Consider the following 19,467-nt stretch of genomic DNA (forward strand, 5'->3'; position numbering starts at 1 on the left):
TCGATGCATTAAAATTAACCAGCCACCTTTTTCCCCATTGCATCACATGCTCAAGATCAGAAGAAAGAGAATCAGAAATATCTTGGTCATTGCTGACCTTTGAAGTGTTGCAATAGATTGTGGTATCGTCTGCATAAATGTCTACGAATGATCTAAGAATGTGATTTGGGATTGACGAAGATCAGGATGAGAGTTGGGCCCAAGAGTTTCCAATAAAAAGTGGAATGGACAGACAGGCAAACAAACTATATATGATAATAAGTCATAAAACTGTACATCTACCCCCCCCCCCCCATAAAAACACTTTTATTCCATTTTCACCCCAAACAAGGCACAGTGCCCCTTTGATGTAGGGGGCTACTATCAGGGACAGTAGTTGCAGGGATACTATATAGGGAGTCGAGCAGCAAGATATCTATTCACATTACACTTGAACTTTCTGCATGTCAGTACATTTGGGAAAACATGAACCAGGAAGGGAGTTCCAGAGTGTAGCAGTTCTGGAGAAGAAACTATTAGAGAAGGCAGCCTTCTTATGTACTCTTTTCTGGAGATTGAAGGTTCAATCCTCAGTGCAGATGTGATTTTATATATATATATATATATATATATATATATATACCTGCACTGAAGATTCCCGAAAGGATGAAACACTAGTGTTTGTAGGTATTTAATAATTATTATAGTAAAAAAATAATTATTTTCTTTTAACGGCTAATTTAAAAAAAAATGTTTTGAACGCTACTAACTGAATTTCTTTCAATGCAGTTTGCAATTTGGAGACGGAATTGTTTTTGTTGAGATAAGTGATTTCAATCATGCTTTTTATTTTAGATTTAAAATATTAACAACTCCATTTTATTTCAGTATTTAATTTGTGTATTTCTGTTTTATTAAATGCTAGCTTTTTTCTAGTCCAATACCGGCTTCCATCTTACCTCGAAATTACTTATAACGGCACCAACTTACTTTCGGAAGAACCCCTCCCCCCATCAGCCTTTTCTTTTATATCGTAAGCTTCTTAAAACGTTACTAGCTTAAGTTCAGAATAAAATCACGATTTTCTTTTAACGGCTAATTTCAAAAAAAAATGTTTTGAACGCTACTAACTGAATTTCTTTCAATGCAGTTTGCAATTTGGAGACGGAATTGTTTTTGTTGAGATAAGTGATTTCAATCATGCTTTTTATTTTAGATTTAAAATATTAACAACTCCATTTTATTTCAGTATTTAATTTGTGTATTTCTGTTTTATTAAATGCTAGCTTTTTTCTAGTCCAATACCGGCTTCCATCTTACCTCAAAATTACTTATAACGGCACCAACTTACTTTCGGAAGAACCCCTCCCCCCATCAGCCTTTTCTTTTATATCGTAAGCTTCTTAAAACGTTACTAGCTTAAGTTCAGAATAAAATCACGATTTTCTTTTAACGGCTAATTTAAAAAAAAAATGTTTTGAACGCTACTAACTGAATTTCTTTCAATGCAGTTTGCAATTTGGAGACGGAATTGTTTTTGTTGAGATAAGTGATTTCAATCATGCTTTTTATTTTAGATTTAAAATATTAACAACTCCATTTTATTTCAGTATTTAATTTGTGTATTTCTGTTTTATTAAATGCTAGCTTTTTTTTTTTTTTTTTTTTTCCTCGTACATATGTTTATTTATCTACCGAGTTGATAGCAAAAATTACGAATTATACTCATTTTTAGTTCGTGTGAGGGGAATCTATCACCATACTTTCCCTTAAACACGTCTGTTGGACTTTTATTAAGTACAATACTTAATAGTTTTTTTTTTTTTTTTTTTTTTTTTTTTTAATGGAGAGTAGAAAACGCATTGTGGATGCGTTATCGGCAGCTCCTGTTACTCTCGCTTCTTCTTATTTGTCCCTCAGTCCTCATTTTTTAAATGAGTGATTTTTCGGACAAAGGGAGAAGAAAAAGCTGTTTTCTAGGTTGGCAGTATTTTTGCGAACAGTTGGCTGAGATGGCGGAAATTTTCTGTTTCTATGCCTATCCTTGTAGCCATGTCACTAGTAAGGGTGCTGGAGGTAAACGTTTTGTCTGGGCTGACGTTATCCGCCTGATAGTCAGGGACCCGAACCTTGGATTAACCACTAAGGAGGCTGTCCTATCAGCAGGTGCAAAGTACTGGGGCTGCTGTATTGCCATTTGGTGAATGGATTCTGGACCATGCAGTAGCTTCTGGTGGGGCCTCTCGATGCCATACTAGTGGGTAATTGTTACGGCTTTACCTTATCATTAGCTACAAATATAAAAAAAAATTCTTCGTTTCTTTTTCTCTCTTAATTTCCCCTCTCTGTCCTGCTCTAAGTAAATCTGTCGACCTAGTCCACAAATTCCAAAATTTCATCATGACATGTTTCAAGAAAAAATACACGATTAAACCCGGTTCTCCAACTTCCAACGTAGACCCCTACTACCATGTCTCCTTCTCCAACATCAGGGGTCTTCGTTCTAACCTTCCAGAGGTTGAAACCCAATTACAGGAGACTAAACCAGACCTTTTATTTTTAAGTGAAACTGGCATTGGACAGGCTATTTCCCTAGATGAGTTTGCAATTTCAGGATACTCTAACTTAACTTCTAAATCTGACCCCCAAGATCGCCATGGGCATGGAATATGTGCCTATATTAAAGATAGCTTTCCATGTGGGAGGGACATCTCCAGGGAAGATCCTAACTTACCCTATATGTGCTTCCGGGTTGCTTTAGCTCACACTACTGCATTTATATTTACTCTCTATCGCCCCCACAACAGCGGAGTTACTATCTTTCAAAGCATATCTGAGAAAATTGACCAAGTCCTTTCTACTTATCCTTCAGCTAACATTCACGTATGTGGAGACTTCAATGTTCACAACGTCGAATGGTTGACCCACTCAAACAAGACCGATGATGAGGGGAGGTTCTGTCATGATTTCTCCATTGCCTATGACCTCACTCAGATTGTTCAGGAACCTACCCGTGTGCCCGATAATGACGGCCAGTATGCGAGCCTACTAGACCTTTTTCTCACAACTTGCCCTGAACTATGTTCAGTTTCTGTTCTGTCGTCTCTTGGATCTTCCGACCACTCTGTTGTATCAATTAAGATAAAAGTGAAATGTAATAAGTCCCCAGACGTACCTCTTCATCGTACAGTATATCGATACACTAAGGCTGACTGGGATAGCTTCCGTACATTTATATCTGATCTACCTCTGCATTCCATGTTTATAAAGGATGTGTCCTCTATAGTATTAGACCTAACTGAATGGTTAATTGTAGGTATTGACCATTTCATACCCTCTAAAAAGTTTCAGCAAAAACCTAACAGCCAGCCATGGTTCTCTCCAGAATGTGCTGCTGCCATTGCGCACAGAAATCACTTTTTCCACTGCTTCAAACGTAATAGATGTATGGAAACTAAAGCCGTTTTCAGGACTGCCAGCAACCATTGTAAGAAAGTAATAAGGAACGCAAGAGTGTTGTATGCTCAATCTGTTAAGTCCAAAGTAGCTGAGCAGCGGCTTGGTTCCCACCAGTTTTGGCAAATAGCAAACAGAATCCTGAACAGAAGCGTGTGCTCCATCCCAACTATTATCAATGGACCTGAGGTAATCTCGTCAGCATCAGACAAAGCCAAACTCTTTGTCAAGAACTTTGCAGCTAATTCTACCCTTTGCGACCAAGACCGCCAACCCCCAATATTTCCTCCTGTATCAGAAAACACGCTATGTGATATACGTATATCTGTACGTGATGTTGCGAAGCTAATCAAAAACCTTGATTCGAGTAAAGCAACTGGCCCTGATGGTATTCCAATTATAGTACTCAAAAAACTTCAACCTGAATTAGCGCCCATACTTACAAAACTGTTTAAACGTTGTCTTAAGGAGAATAGTTTCCCATCTCCCTGGAAAATCTCATCAGTATGCCCTGTATTTAAGAATTCTGGTGATCGCTCATCCCCCTCTCAGTACAGGCCAATAAGTCTCCTGTGCGTCATGAGTAAGTTGCTAGAATCTGTGTTAAATACAGAAGTAATCAAACATCTCAACAAAAATAACCTTCTTAGTGACACTCAATATGGTTTCCGTTCTGCTAGATCTACAGCAGATGTCCTTACAGTTATATCGCATAGGATTAGCAAATCTCTCGACGGTGGCAATCTTTCTAGGGTAATTGCTCTTGACATATCTAAAGCCTTTGATAGGGTATGGCATAAAGGTTTACTTCATAAGATCGCTAGCTATGGTATAGCTGGAAAAGTCTTCTCAATTATTAAATCATTTCTTTCTGATAGGTTCATAAGAGTAGTAGTTGAGGGGCAAAAATCAGAAGCTCACAGTATTAATGCCGGTGTCCCTCAGGGATCCATCCTGGGCCCAACTCTTTTCCTGATCTACATTAATGATCTTCCAAATCATATCCTTACATCATTTGTAGACATTTATGCTGACGACACTACCATTTATGGTACCACATCTAAGACAGTAAACGACCAAGTTCTCTCCAATTCTCTCTCCTCTGATCTTGAGCACGTAGTACAATGGGGAAAGAAGTGGCTGGTTACTTTTAATGCATCTAAAACCAAGCTTCTCTCTTTACATCATCAACATTCTAATCCACATTTGTCATCAATTGAAATGAATGGCTCTCGTCTTCAGGAGGCCTCAAGTTTTGACAAGCTTCTGGGCTTGACCATTACTCCTGATCTTAAATGGAACACGTATATCAAATATGTTGCCAAGGCCGCTGGAAAAATGGTGGGTTCTTTCTATCGATCCAGTAGATATCTCACTGCTGATGCTATTCTCTACCTATATAAGAGCCAGGTACGTCCAAGGATGGAATACTGTTGCCACATCTGGGCAGGAGCTGCTAGAAAGGACTTGTCCTGCCTTGATAGAGTTCAAAATAGACTTCGTAGCCTCGTAGGAGATGTCCTTTTCTCCTCCTTGCAACCTCTATCTCACAGAAGAGATGTTGCGAGTTTGTCTCTGATGTATCGTTATTTTCATGGAAAGTGTTCAACTGAGCTTCAATCTATGGTCCCCCCTCGCCAAACTTTCACAAGAAACACTCGTCTAGCTGTAAACACTATCAATAATTTCCCCCACTCTTTATCTGTGCCTAAACCTAAACGTAGATTCCATGAACAAGGCTTCTTTCTTAGAACTGCACGCCTGTGGAATTGTCTTCCGTTTTCCTGCTTTCCGGCTGACTACAATATGGTTGTGTTCAAGTCTAAAGTAAATAAGTTCTTGATGAGCCGTTCCATATAAGTTATTAAATTTACCAAATTTTCATTACTAATGATTACTATATTGACCAATTTCTACTGTACACTCTTTAACCCTTATCCTTGAGTGGCCTCTGGGCCTTGATAATGTGGTGATGCCTTTGTAAAAAAAAAAAAAAAAAAAAAAAAAATATATATATATATATATATATATATATATATATATATATATATATATAGAGGCATATTTAGTAAAAAAAAAAAAAAAAAAAAAAAAACAGGGAAAAAAATACTCGATACGTTGTTAGAGCTAAATATATTTTATTATTTCACCTCGGGAATATTTGCTTAAATCATTACAAGATTGTTTCTATAGATGGGATAAAAAAATTATCCAACCCATGTCATCAGACAATTTTATGATGACATGGGTTGGATAATTTGTTTATCCCATCTAATAAAATATATGCAGTAGAACCCCGGGATTCGGTGGCCCTAGGATACGTTTTTTTTTTTTTTTTTTTTTTCTTTTCAAGTTATGGTGTGAAATATGATGTTTTTCTGGCCCCTGGTTACGGTATAATTTTATTTGATATATGTGTGTGTGTATATATATATATATAAATTTGTCCATAGAGCCCTGATTATATATATATATATATATATATATATATATATATATATATATAATCAGGGCTCTATGGACAAATTTATTTTTAGTTGATCTTTGACAACTAAATATTTTCGCTTACTAGCCAAATTGAAAAGTTACTAGCGAAACTCATGTGATTTTTGGAATATGACATCTTCATTCTGTGACGATTATGTACATAAAGTTTTTTTTTGTATTTTTTTAATAAGTGTAATTCTAAATATACAACAAATTTTATGTTGATACTTGAAGGTATAAACATTCTAATTTCTTCAGATGTTTTTTTAAACAGCCTTCATTAAAAAAAAAAAAGACTATATTGTTCTATTAAATTTTTATTGTTTAAATAATTTAATTTTGTTCGTTTTATAAAACAAAAAAAGTTGAAAAGATATTTTTCATTCAGTAGTGAGCTTTGGAAGATTGTCAGTGAAAGAAATACAATCGCCAAAAGATAAGCGTTTCATTATTTCTAGTCGCCACTTTGAAAAATCACTCACAAATGCGACTGTTTCATTTGCAATGTAGAGCCCTGTACATATATATCTTTTTGTTGACCTTTTGTGAAGATAGTGTTGACTTGTACAGGAAAATTCTAAAAAAAGTTGTTTATTTTAATGTTATTTTATTGACATTTTAAACACTGTTTTTCAAATAAAGATGACATCACAGTCATAAATAATTTTGTGACCAATTCATATGTACTTCTCGCCTCTACGTGACTTAGAGCCATAATCATTTTTATTTTTATGATTAAGCAATTATTTATTAAAATCGAAAATGCAATAACATAAATTACAAAAACGGACTTTTACAAAATTTATATCCACCAGAATGCAGTTCAGTTTCTTTCTAAACAAATCAACCATTTTAATTCTTTATTAATAACTAGTGGGAGTGCCCGGCTTTACCTGGTCGTGAAATATCCTTAAATATATTTTAATTCATGCAGAGTTTGTATTTATTATTATAGAACCAATTCTCTATTGAATATTATATTGTACCTAATATATAGTACTGATTTTTAAAAAAAGTTTAAAAAATGACTCGGGGTTTTATCAGCTAGAATCGAAGCCAAAACATTTAGCACTCTAGCCGGGTTCACTACTGTTTGAGCTATCGATAAAAAAGATTTAAAATTAAACCCCTTTAAGCTATGAAAGAAATTGGACCTGCGCAAAAGAAAATAGAAATATGTCAGCTAATTGAAATGAACATTTTGCATCAAGACTTGCCAACATATTTCTGTATGCATAATTCATCCAAACAAAGATTTTATTCGTTATAAACCATCCTCTGTGTATGATTATTATTTCCTGTTAATTTCAGTGTTATGTGGCCAGAAGTTTCAGAGTTTATCGGTTAAATAATTTCACATATACATACATACATATATCTACTGTTTTATTCATATAGATTAAAAAAAAAGATTTAAAAAAAACCCTTTGCAATTTGAACGAAATTTGCAAGTATTTAAACTGTCGAATAGAAAGTAATTTAATGATGCAATTCTCTACCTATATAAAAGCCAGGTATGGCCAACGATGGAGTATTGTTGCCACATCTGGGCAGGAGCTGCTGGAAGCAGCTTATCCTGCCTTGATATAGTTCAAAATCGACTTTATAGCTTAGTGAGGGATGCCCTTTTCTCTTCCCTGCAACCTCTTCCCCACAGAAGAGATGTTGCAAGCCTGTCTCCGCTTTATCGTTATTTTCATGGCAAGTGCTCGTCTGAGCCTCAATCTATGCCCCCCCCCCGCCAAACTTTCACGAGAAACACTTGTCTAGCCAAAACCACTATCAATAATTTTCCACACTCTTTATCTGTGCCTAAACCTGAACATAGATTCCATGAACAAAGCTTCTTTCTCAGAGCTGCATGCCTGTGGAACTCTCTTCCATTTGCCTGCTTTCCAGCTGACTACAATATAGTTGCCTTCAAGTCCAATGTAAACAAGTTCTTGATGAATCGTCCCCCTAAGTAATCCAATTTACAAAATTTCCACTACTTATGATTACTATGCTATAATCACATTGACTAATGTATACCCAATAACCCTTATTCTCGAGTGGCCCCCAAGCCTTTATAAGTGATGACTCCTTTGTAAAAAAAAAAAAAAAAAAAAATTTTTTAGCAAGTAAATTTTCATTTGATAAAAATTAAAAATTTCAGAAAATATTTACATCCAATCATTTTATAAATTAAGATTAAAACATTTTATAAATAAAGATTAAAACATTACAGAATTTTATAATAATTCGATTAAATTGATAATTAAACAACCAAATGATACTATAATAATTAAATTTAACTTTCAAAGTACTATTAACCCATTAGGTCCCACTGTCCTATAAATAGGACACCAAATAATTTCTTTTTAAATCTATAAATAGACTAGCAGGTCGCCCGGCCTGGCCCAGTTGTAAGATACGCTTAAATATGATATTTTAATTCGTACAGATTACATATTTATTTATTATATAGACAATTCTCAATCGATTATTATATTGAACCTCATATATAGTAGTGGGATCAAAACTAAATATATATGTATATATATATATATATGACTTGGTTGCCATTAGCCAGAATTGAAACCAAAACATACAATTATTCATACTTACTCATTCCTTAGCCTCTGAGCCATGTCCATATATATATATATATATATATATATATATATATATGTCCATATATATATATATATGTCCATATATATATATATATGTCCATATATATATATATATGTCCATATATATATATATATGTCCATATATATATATATATATATGTCCATATATATATATATATGTCCATATATATATATATATATGTCCATATATATATATATATATATATATATGGACATTATATATATATATAGACATTATATATATATATATATATATGGACATATATATATATATATATATATATATATATATATACATATACATACACACACACAGAGGATGGCCCCAACTCTAATTAGGTCCAATTTCTTAGTGTTTTGTCCGAATGAAATGAAACTTTGATTATTATATTCAAAACATCACATCAAAAAACTAGGGTCTTTGGCCTTTTTGTTCTGTTCTACAGCATATGTTCTAGATGGCCTCCATTTAGCTCCGTGCATTTCTTGAGGTGCAGCACGAAGTTGTTCATGACGTTCTTACAGACCGAATTGGTAATGACTCTCATCTCCTCCCTGATGGCTTCCTTGAGTTCTGTGATGGTTCTGCGTTTCCCTGCGTAGACTCTGTCCTAAAGATAGCCCCAAAGAAAAAATCTGGGGGGTTTAGATCCGGGCTATGGGGTGCCCACTCAAGATTAGTCTTCAGACTGATCATTCGGCCTCTGAAGTTCTCTTTCAGCCAATCTCGGGACAGGTTTGAAGTGTAAGAACTTGCTCTGTCCTGCTGGAACCAGAACTTGCTCATGAGCGACGGTAGATGGTCTGGAGCTCACTCTTGAAGGTTTTGAGGACCCCCATATACCGCCTCTTGGTGACTGTCACTGCTGCACCAGATTCTTCGATGAAGATTGGTCCGATGATGCCTCTGGCTAAGATTGCAGCTCACACCGTGCACTTAGGAGAGTGCAGGGGCTTGGTGGCTACTTCATTGGGTCTGGAGGACCTCCAGAAGACATTTGTCTTGGAGTTCGCCTTTCCATCAAGATGCAAGTGGGCTTCATCTGAGGTTCAAAGGAGGTTAAGGAAACTTGATGTCTCCTCGATCTTCTTGAGCATCTTGACTGCAATAGGCCTCCTCTGCTTCTTGTCTGAGGTTGTAAGGGTCTGCAGACACACCTTCTATTTGCCGATACATTACAGCGTTGAAACTGAATTCAACAGCTGTAGTGGCAAATTTCATCAGCTCAACAAATATGCTTTCAGAAACGGGAGGAGGCGATATCTGGTTACGATATAAAAAATATTTACAAATATCTATAGTCTCTAAAATCAGGACACAAGTAAACAGGTTGTTAATGTCATAAGAACACATAAATTTATTAGCAACCTTTGACCTTTGAATAAAGTCTGCAAAATGAAATGAATCTTTCAGGCAGTATTTACTGTAATGTTTTAATACAAGTTGTAAAATATTTAAGATCCATTTTGTGACATTATGCTGCAATCACCCTACCATAGATAAAATGGGCCTTAAAGGGATACCTACTTTGTGAGTTTTCAGTAAACCATATAATCTAGGATGGATCGATGCTGAGGGTCTAATCTCATTAGCTATGCTCGATGGAAGTACACCACTCTTAACCCACTTAACTAATTTTTTGGGGGGGGAATTTAGTTTCTAAAGAGATTGTACGATCATGAGTTGCAATCGGGCACATTTTTATAAATTTCTCTGTCGTTCAGCATGGTAGACATTTTGTCAGATACAGGTAGGTATGTCTTTGTTTTATTAATCTTGTCTTTAAAGCTGCAGTCCAGGAAGAAGAACTTGGCCCCGAAGAGGTATTTCATGCTGACTTCTCTGGTAAAACGGTTCTCGTTCCCTGGAAGTGACATTATGGAATAGTTAATTATTCTAAGTAGTAGAGATGTGCCCCCAACAGATAGCACGTAAAACTGCTGAGAGATTGAAATCATCGCTGTTTTCTTTTGCATGAATGTAAGCGCCATGAGAAAAGCACCAAGAGAACATTTCCTACCTTTAATTCCATGAAAGCTGAACAACGCATGTAAAATGATTTTCAACAATTTTTAACATTCATATCATTTGGATTCTTCGAACGTTTGTTCTTATCTAGAGTGTTATTTTCACAACGGTTTGATTTATCTAATCACTGACCTTCTTCAGGTGTATCGTGTCGAACTCAGGAATGTTTCTGTCAAATGCAGGGAACTGTACAGAATTTCGAATGGAACCCTTTATTTAAGCCACATGGGTAGTATGCTCTTGTTCTGTCAGCCATGACCAAATAGAAGTCCTAAGTAGTTTGCAATTTTCTTTTGAGTATTGCCTGGCAAGTATGTAGCGGCAACCACTCGTAGCGTAGTGGATAGAGTATGGAGTAAAATCCAGTTGTAAGTCACATCCTTCTAGAACTTGAAGGTTCAATCCTCAGTATGGGTGATACGCAAAACTACAATTGCAAATTACTAAGGACTTCATTCCTGGTCATGGCTGATGGAAAAAGGGCATGCTACTTCTGTGAATTAAATAAAGGGTTCTCTCCAAAATTCCGAGCAGATTACTGAGTTTGACAGTGCGTTCATCAAAACAGACCTGAAGAAGGTCGAATGTTACATCAACCGAAACATTATGAAAATGACAATGAAGATGAGAACAGTAGTCCAAATAATATGAATTATCAATCCTCATCTAAAAAATTTAAAAACAAATTTTTTTTCCATTTTTGCTCACTTTCTCTTTCTTTCTTTTTTTTTCTAGGTGAAGAAGAAGAAAAAAGACAAAGAACATGTTTCTGCTTTCAAAGAATCGGAATCTGAAGAACCATCTTTGGAAACTGTTCTTACAACCACAGAGGCGGAACTGTCTGCTGAGAGAAAGTCTGAGGAAAAAGATGGCAGCTTACAAGAGGAAACTAAAGATACGGCTCTAATATACGAAGATGCATCGACAGATGTACAACTAAACCGAGAACTCCCTAAAATTCCTTCCTCACCTTCACCTCCGCCGCCGCCACCTCCGGCCGTAGAAGAAGAAGAAGAATCGGCCATTCCAAAAGTGGAGGAACCGTTTATAGAACGCGTTTCTCCTGAAAGAATCTATGAAGCTCCAGCTTCTGAAGCTGCAGTCCAAGAAGAAGAACTTGGCCCCGAAGAGGTACTTCTTGCTGATCCATTCTCTGAGGGTCTGACATCCGATTTGGAGGAACCTGTCGAGGAAACAGAAGAATGCGTTGCTCGCTTACTGGACGCGGACCTCAATGGCACCTCGACGACACCTTTGGTCAACGAGGACGAAGGCATCAAAGTTGGATCACCCGATAATCTCAATGAGTTAGCGGCGAGGACTCTTATTGCTAACACACATGACGGGACAAACAGTGAAGAACAAAGTCACTTAGCGATGGTTGATGAGTCGCTGATCTCAAACACATTGCTTCGGCCACGATGGCAACCTTCTCAAGAAGTTAGGACTGGACTTAGTTGCCTCCCAGACACTTACGGCATATGCCATGCTACAGGGGTGCGTAATAACCAACCAGCTGATTTTACAGTCGGCATGGTTGAGCAAGGCCTTGGTGATCTCAATTTGGGCGAAGATGAACTATCTCCCGATATACCTGTCTTTTCCGATACAGTTGCCACAGTTGATGGGAAGATGCAGCCTCCCCAATATTACTCCTCTCCTCATGCACGGGAGCATCAGGTCTCTACAGCTCCTTACGCAATTGAGGTGAACGAGAGCGAACTGCGAGAAATAGACTTGAATGGTTATATGTCTATGACAGGAGCCCATCGAGCAGTGTCGGGGGCCGAGGAGGCTCGGTCTAGTGAATGGGAGCCGACTTACGCCGTTCCCAATGCTGTGACGGAAAAGCCGACACCACCGTGCGTAAGATCAGCAAATGCTGCATGGCAGGTGAACACTGCACGGAATGTGCAACCGTTATCATCTGCACAGTTGCGAAGTCTCTATTACAATAATGAATTAGCAGTGAATACAGAATATATTGAATCCTTTGTACAGGTAGGTACTCCTTTTTTATTTATCTTGTGTCATACATGTAGAAAACTCTTTCTTTTCATTTAACTCCACTTAGATCTGTTCTTTCAACCTTTTTTTAGGATTCTCCGGATGATCGTTCTCATCTTGAGTTTCATTTTGACAACATTTTGATTAATGTCACCGACAACCATCTTCAGGTATATCTTGTCGAACTCGGGAATATACACAGAATTTCAAACGGAAACCTTTATTTAATCCACAAAGGTACCATTCTCTTGTTTCATCAGCCTTGATTGGGTAGAAGTAATTTGCAGTTGTATTTTTGGCTGCCTGCACTGGACACATGGTACAGTGAATAGAGTACTTGGTGAAGTTCAGATGTAAATTTTACACTCTTCTGGAGGTTGAAGGTGCAAATAACAATCAAGATGAGAACTATATATATATATATCTATCTATATAGATGACAAATGACATCCCGTTATTTGAAGTGATAGTAAACATAGAAAGCATGTACGAGACACACTGCCGATAATGTTGTAATATACAGCACACTGATTCTCGCCAGATCACCAAAGTTAAGCAACGTTGAGCCTGGCCAGTACCAAATGGGTTACCATTTGGGAAGGTGAGGTGCTGTATGTACTGCAAGGTAAAATACCAGGTTGGGAAACTGATGCGGTCTATCGTTCTCTCGAGGGTAGATGGGCCTCCCTTAAGCCGTAGTAGGCAACCCATCTAGTGATGGCGTCGCGATAAAAAAAAATACTCTTGATAGCCCGTGCAAAGCATCATGTATTCAGCTATGGACAAGATTTGAATTATATTACAAACTCATTTAATGAGTTCAATCTCGGTGCATTCTCCTAGTGGAAATGCTACTTATTCGATTTGAAGAGTGTTAGCCTCTTACGGCAGAATCTCTTCCTGAACTCCCTGTCCAGTGGGAACCCAGTGCATGTAGATCATGCCCAAACTGTCAAAAAAGGGATCATCATAAGTTTCTGGGTGGATTTTCTCTGTCTGGCTGTTTTGGGTCTTGGAGAGCCAGCATACTTTCACTGGGAACTTTCTATTGATGTCTGGGTCAGAGCAGTAGGTCCAGCTTTCATCGCAGGTCATCAGAGCATCAAAAACTGCAGGATCTGAATTGATCAGCTCAACCATCACTCTGTTGTCATGACAACGTCTTTCTTTCTGATTTCTCTGAGCACTCTTAGGAAAAACTTCACGCAAATCTTCCGCATCTTCAGTTCCTCATGAATAATTGCGTTGACAGTTCCCACACTAACATCAAACTGCACTTATTGTCTCTATAGACACACAACGGTCCTTATCCATGAAATTCTTTATTTGGCCAATCAACTCTGGTGTTCTGACTCCCTTACTCCTCCCACACCTCTCATCATCCCTCACAGACTCCTTGCCTTCCTTGAATCTCTTATTTCACTGAAAAACTGATGCTCAATTTATGCAAGATGGTCCAAAAGCAGTCTGAAGCATTCCATACGTTTCTGTGGCTTTTTTTTCAAGTTTAAAATAGAATTTTATTGTATATCGTTCTTCTAAAGTGTCCTCACGTCCAGATTGCATTTTTGAAATGCACCAGTGACAGTCAGGCTTTGGTAGGGTGTATTCCAATTCCTGCTGCAGCTGTTCATTTGAACTTGAAATCATAAAAATTTATCAGTCATCTCATAAGATGTATAACAATAACATACTGAATTTTCAAGAGTCTACAACAATTTTAAATGAATTAAAAAATCGACTTGGGTGTTATCAGCTAGAATTGAAACCAAAACATTTAGTACTCCAGCCGGATTTCCTACTGTTTGAGCTATTGACAAATAGATAAAAAAGATTTAAAATTGAACCACTTCAAGCTATGAATGGATTTGCACATGCGCAAAAGTAATAGATATCTCGGCAAGTTGAAATGAACATTTTGCATTTCAACTTGCTGACATATTTCTGTACACGTTATTCATCGATCCAAACAAAGATTTTACTCATTATAAACCATCCTTGATGTATGATTACCGTTTCCTAATAATTTCAGTGTTATGTGACCAGTACTTTTAGAGATTATTGGTTAAATAATTACAAACACACATACATCTACAGTTTTATCTATATAGATTAGAAGAATCCATAAGTAATAAGTCTGCAAATTTGATTCTGTGACCGACTGCGCCTCCAAATCCTTACACTGATGCTACCAGACTAGGCTGTCTGAAGATACTGGCTTCCTAATCTAAAATGCACTAAACAGTATAGTTTTTTTTCCCTACCCTTTGCAAAACTCAATCATGTTCTGTAAAACTCAAAACTAAAACAATTTTCACTTCTCCTCTTTTCTTTTTTTCTTTCTCCTCCTTTTTTTTCTTGGTCCAGTTGCTAGGGCATCAGAATATGCTGTAAAGAAGCTATGAGGCCAACTCAAACCAAAAGAAGACGATACACATGCAATAAATTATCGAACCATTCCCCTCACTTGTTACCTCTGCAAGATCTTCGAAAGAAGGGTTGATGAGAGACTAACATGGTATTTAGAAACCAAAAACCTGATTACAGAACATCAGTCGGGTTTCAGAAGAAGAAGCCGTATTGACCATGTAATTAGACTTGAAACATTTATAATTAAAGCATTTGTCAAGCAGGAACATCTGATCACAATCTTTTTATTTATTTTTCTATTTATTTATTTATTTTTTTTATTACATTTTCACCCCAAACAAGGCAAATTGCCACTTTGGTGTAGGGGGCTACTATCAGGGGCAACAACTACTGGGGTACTATGTAGGGATTTGGGCAGCAAGATGTCGGTTCACGTTACACTTGAACTTCTGCACGTCAGTACTGTTGGGGAAGCAGGAACCTGGAATAGAATTCCAAAGTCTAGCGGTTCTGGGGAAGAAACTCTTGGAGTAGAAAGATCTTTTACATCTAGGGATCTCTACAGTGTGGGGGTGAGATTTAGCAGCCTGTCGGGTTTGTCGCGGGTGCTCACGTCGTGGGGGCACAAGTGATTGCAGTTCGTCAGAGCATTCACCATCAAAAAAGCATAAGGAAGTATGGTATTAAAAGAGATCTAGTTGGACTTAAACAGTGTATTTACATCTTGCTTTTATCAAAAAGTGCTCAATGACAAGCAGAGCATTATTGTAGTATGCTTATTTATTTATACAAATATTGGTTACATAGGTGTATACATGTTTCCGCTAAGATTTCTTTAGAAATGTAACTTCATCAAAATTATAAGATCTGGCTTCATGATGCTACGTTTCTAAAGAAATCATAGCAAAAATATGTATGCACATATGTAGCCAATAATTTATATATCTGTAAGTGAGAATTTGTGTATGTGTGTGAGGACACTTCTCAACCTATATACTCAACAAATTTTTGATCTACAGATTTTAAATTCGGTATATAGGGTATTCGGACATGTGGAAAATCTTTTAATTGGTTTTCATCCAGAAAAAAAGTGTTGCTAAAGGGTCAAAATTGAAAATTTGGTACTTGGAGAGGATCGGATTCTTATCTGTTTGTCAACTGTTTCACGAATGAGCACGCATGAATAGTTCACATTACAGATTACTTATGTTAAGAATTAGTAATTTGAAAACTGTTTTTAAAGATTGTGGCAAGCTGGCCAAATGGTTATCATACTTGATTCACTGTCTTTAAGTTTTGATTTCGATCTCAGCTAGAGTAATTTTTTATTTTTTTAGTTCCAAGAAGTGATCCCGTTAGAAAAAACGTAATACTTGCATGCACATGTCTCGGTTTCTGTATGAATTAAAATATAATATTTATGCATATTTTATGACCGAGCAACGCCTGGCGACCTGCTAGTGTTTGTATCAATAAACATTTGACTGAATCAGTTATCTATATTTACTTGCTTCTGCAAGAATGCAGAGGTAGTCATAAGGTTGGTTTGTGATGGGTGGGGTGGTGAGAGAAGTCCAGCTCTGGATCGGAAACAAAATAATAAAAAAAAAAAGGCAAAGTGTACCATCAGAACAGATGGTATTTATTTGCTTCCCCATGAAAGCAAATGTGACACAAGGTCATTTTTTAATGTGGGGAGAAAACCAGCTCCCCAAAAAAGGGGGCACTCAATCAGTGTCCAAATAAATAGTAATTGTCTCGATATGAAGGGTTTCCCCTACGTTAGTCAAGGACCAATTACTTAAGTGCAACATTAGAACAGATACTACACTTTGCTATGAGACAAAAGACCAAGGACTGAATCAATTGTTATGTTTTCTAATTTGTCCCTTTGCAGCAAGAATCCCGCCGGGAGAACCATGAATTTGACGAGATCCTCACCAACTATTACCGAGCTTGTAAGAAATTGTTAAACGCTGAAAATGTTCTACGTAATCAGCAGGAAAGCCACAAGAAATACTGCAAGGAAATGTGGGAGACGCTCCAGGAACACATTGTCGTGCAGGTGAGTGTTGATTTTTTGACGTTATCAGTTTTTTAATTCAGATCGTTTCCAGTGGAAATACGTTCGCAATCACTTCAAGAACAAAACAATAAACGTCAAGTGTTGATTTTCAAAGAATTGTTATAATGTTTAAAATATTGCCATAAATGTTGTAATTTACTGAATTACAATATGTGAGTGTTAAGTGTTGGAAAGAAATCAATAGTGTTTGATTGTAAGAATGTAAGGGCTAAAATACAAATTATTTAAAAACTATACATTAGTTTCCAGTGATGCAACACGATTTTATTGAAATGAGAAGATCTTTTCTGAATAGTAATGGTCTACTTGTATCAATGAAACCATGGTGCATCTCTTGAATCTGTAATTTAGAGCTTTTAAATAAATAATTTGTGCTTGTGTGTGTGTGTGTGTGTGTGTGTGTGTGTGTGTGTGTGTGTATATATATACACACACACACAAATTATTTATTTAAAAGCTCTAAATATATGTATGTGTGTGTGTGTGTATATATATATATATATATATACATACATATATTTAGAGCTTTTAAATAAATAATTTGTGTTTGTGTACATATATATATATATATATATATATATATATATATATATACACACATACATATATTTAGAGCTTTTAAATAAATAATTTGTGTATGTGTGTGTGTGTGTGTGTGTGTATATATATATATATATATATATATTAGAAGGTAAAAAAACACATACATATATATTAGGAGGTAAAAAGCAGGGGAAAAAGTGCTCAATACATTAGGAGAGTGAAATATATTTTTATTATTTCAACTTCGGGAGTTTTTGCTTCAATCATATTGTTCTGGTGATTGATCATGACACAGTTTTTCTTTTTTCCGATTTTGTTGGATAACTTTTCAATTTGCTAAGCGGTCTTTTTTATTTTGACTGGTATGTTGTATATTATGGTGCCCAGTAGTTATTGTTCAGCCATATTCTTCTCAAGTGCTTTTAATCGGTACATCCGATCGTTGTCAAGAGTGATTGTTGTTGTCGTTTTCTTTATTGAATATTAGTTATATTTTTTAAATTTTTTATTGGTTATAAAAGTGGGTGCAGGATGGGTAGGGGTAATTTATTTATTTTTAATTTTGATTTTCTTATTTTATTTTTTATTTATTTAGCTCGGCGGATTGAAAAGTTATCCAATAAAATCTGAAAAAAGAACTCGGTCGTGTTCAATCAGACGTGCTTGAATATATATATATATATATATATATATATATATATATCAAGAATACAAATTTAAGATTGTAAATTATATTTTACATGAATTTATTGTGCGACTGGATACTCAAATAAGATATATTGAAATATCCTTAATTCAGAGTTTCAAAGAAATGTGTTCTCATCAGAGGAAAAAAAAAGCAAATAAATATTATAGTGAAGTTATGAATCTATCTGGCATTAATTGAAACAACATTTTATGAAAGCTAGTAGTTATAAATGCTAAAAAAAGATTTGTGCAAAAAGTTATAAAAAGTGTGTGTGGGGTGGGGGGGTAAAATAAAAGGATTAAAAGTCAAGGATTAAAAAACCAAATGAAAAGATGTGGGGAGGATCAGTATTATCAAGATGAAATGATGATGGGAGACAATGTTCTTACAAGAAGAATCCGGAATTAAGTAGATGCAAATTAAAATTAAAAAAATGTGTAATAATTCAAAATCTTTGTAATGATCCAAAATATGTGTAATCTAGGTTTATAGAAAAATCTGTTTACAAGCAGTTGAGGAATAAAGATTATTTCAATTCGTTAAAGATTGTTTTCACTTATGGACAGTTCAGGCAGCATAACAACTCCCATAGCCAGTAATTAAGGGTTTTCGATATATATATATATATATATATATATATATATATATATATATATATATAAGGCTCCTTCAGTCTTTGACAGACTATGGATACCCACGTAAGGGTACTTGCATATGAAATTTTTGTGGCAGGAGATGCACAATCTCCAACCACACCTCTCCTGAGTCGACATTGTTAAATACTAATGGCAAGTGAAGTGTCTGTACAGGACGATTGAAAACAAATGCCGAGATAAGCGGAGAGCACATACAGCACTTAGAATTCCCAAATGGTCACCCATCTGGTACTAACCAAGCCCAACGTTGCTTAACTTTGGTGATCTAACGAGAACTAGTGTGTCAACACGATTATGCTGTATACATATATACATATGCCACTACATATAACATGTTAAAACACACTTTGAAAAATAGTTAAAAACATATTTAATCTGAAAAGGAAACACTTGATAAGTGGATAGTCCTTAATCCGCGGAGTTTCGAAGAAATACTTTCCTTCTCATCAGAGGGTAGGAATTAGCAAAATGTGGGATCGGATTTTGCATACAAAAGTATTTGATGAAACTGCAAGTAAGTCAAAGATATT

The 19,467-nt window shown here is 35.9% G+C and overlaps 1 protein-coding gene and 1 pseudogene across 2 annotated transcripts in view; one reads left to right on the plus strand and one right to left on the minus strand.

Moving 5' to 3' along the window:
• Positions 1 to 19,467, plus strand: part of LOC145243621 (ectopic P granules protein 5 homolog) — a 230,294-nt gene that overhangs the window by 33,968 nt on the left and 176,859 nt on the right. For both annotated transcript variants that reach the window (XM_080106641.1, XM_080106642.1), the window contains exons 2-3: positions 11,323 to 12,588; positions 16,862 to 17,029. In XM_080106641.1, the coding sequence (XP_079962767.1) occupies positions 11,323 to 12,588; positions 16,862 to 17,029 (1,434 nt within the window). The remainder of the gene's footprint in view (positions 1 to 11,322; positions 12,589 to 16,861; positions 17,030 to 19,467) is intronic.
• On the minus strand, positions 19,126 to 19,242 carry LOC145244252 (5S ribosomal RNA; annotated as a pseudogene).

The sequence above is a fragment of the Euprymna scolopes genome, chromosome 22 (genome assembly GCF_053919585.1).
Source record: "Euprymna scolopes isolate OS-2025 chromosome 22, ASM5391958v1, whole genome shotgun sequence".
NCBI lineage: Eukaryota > Metazoa > Mollusca > Cephalopoda > Sepiida > Sepiolidae > Euprymna > Euprymna scolopes.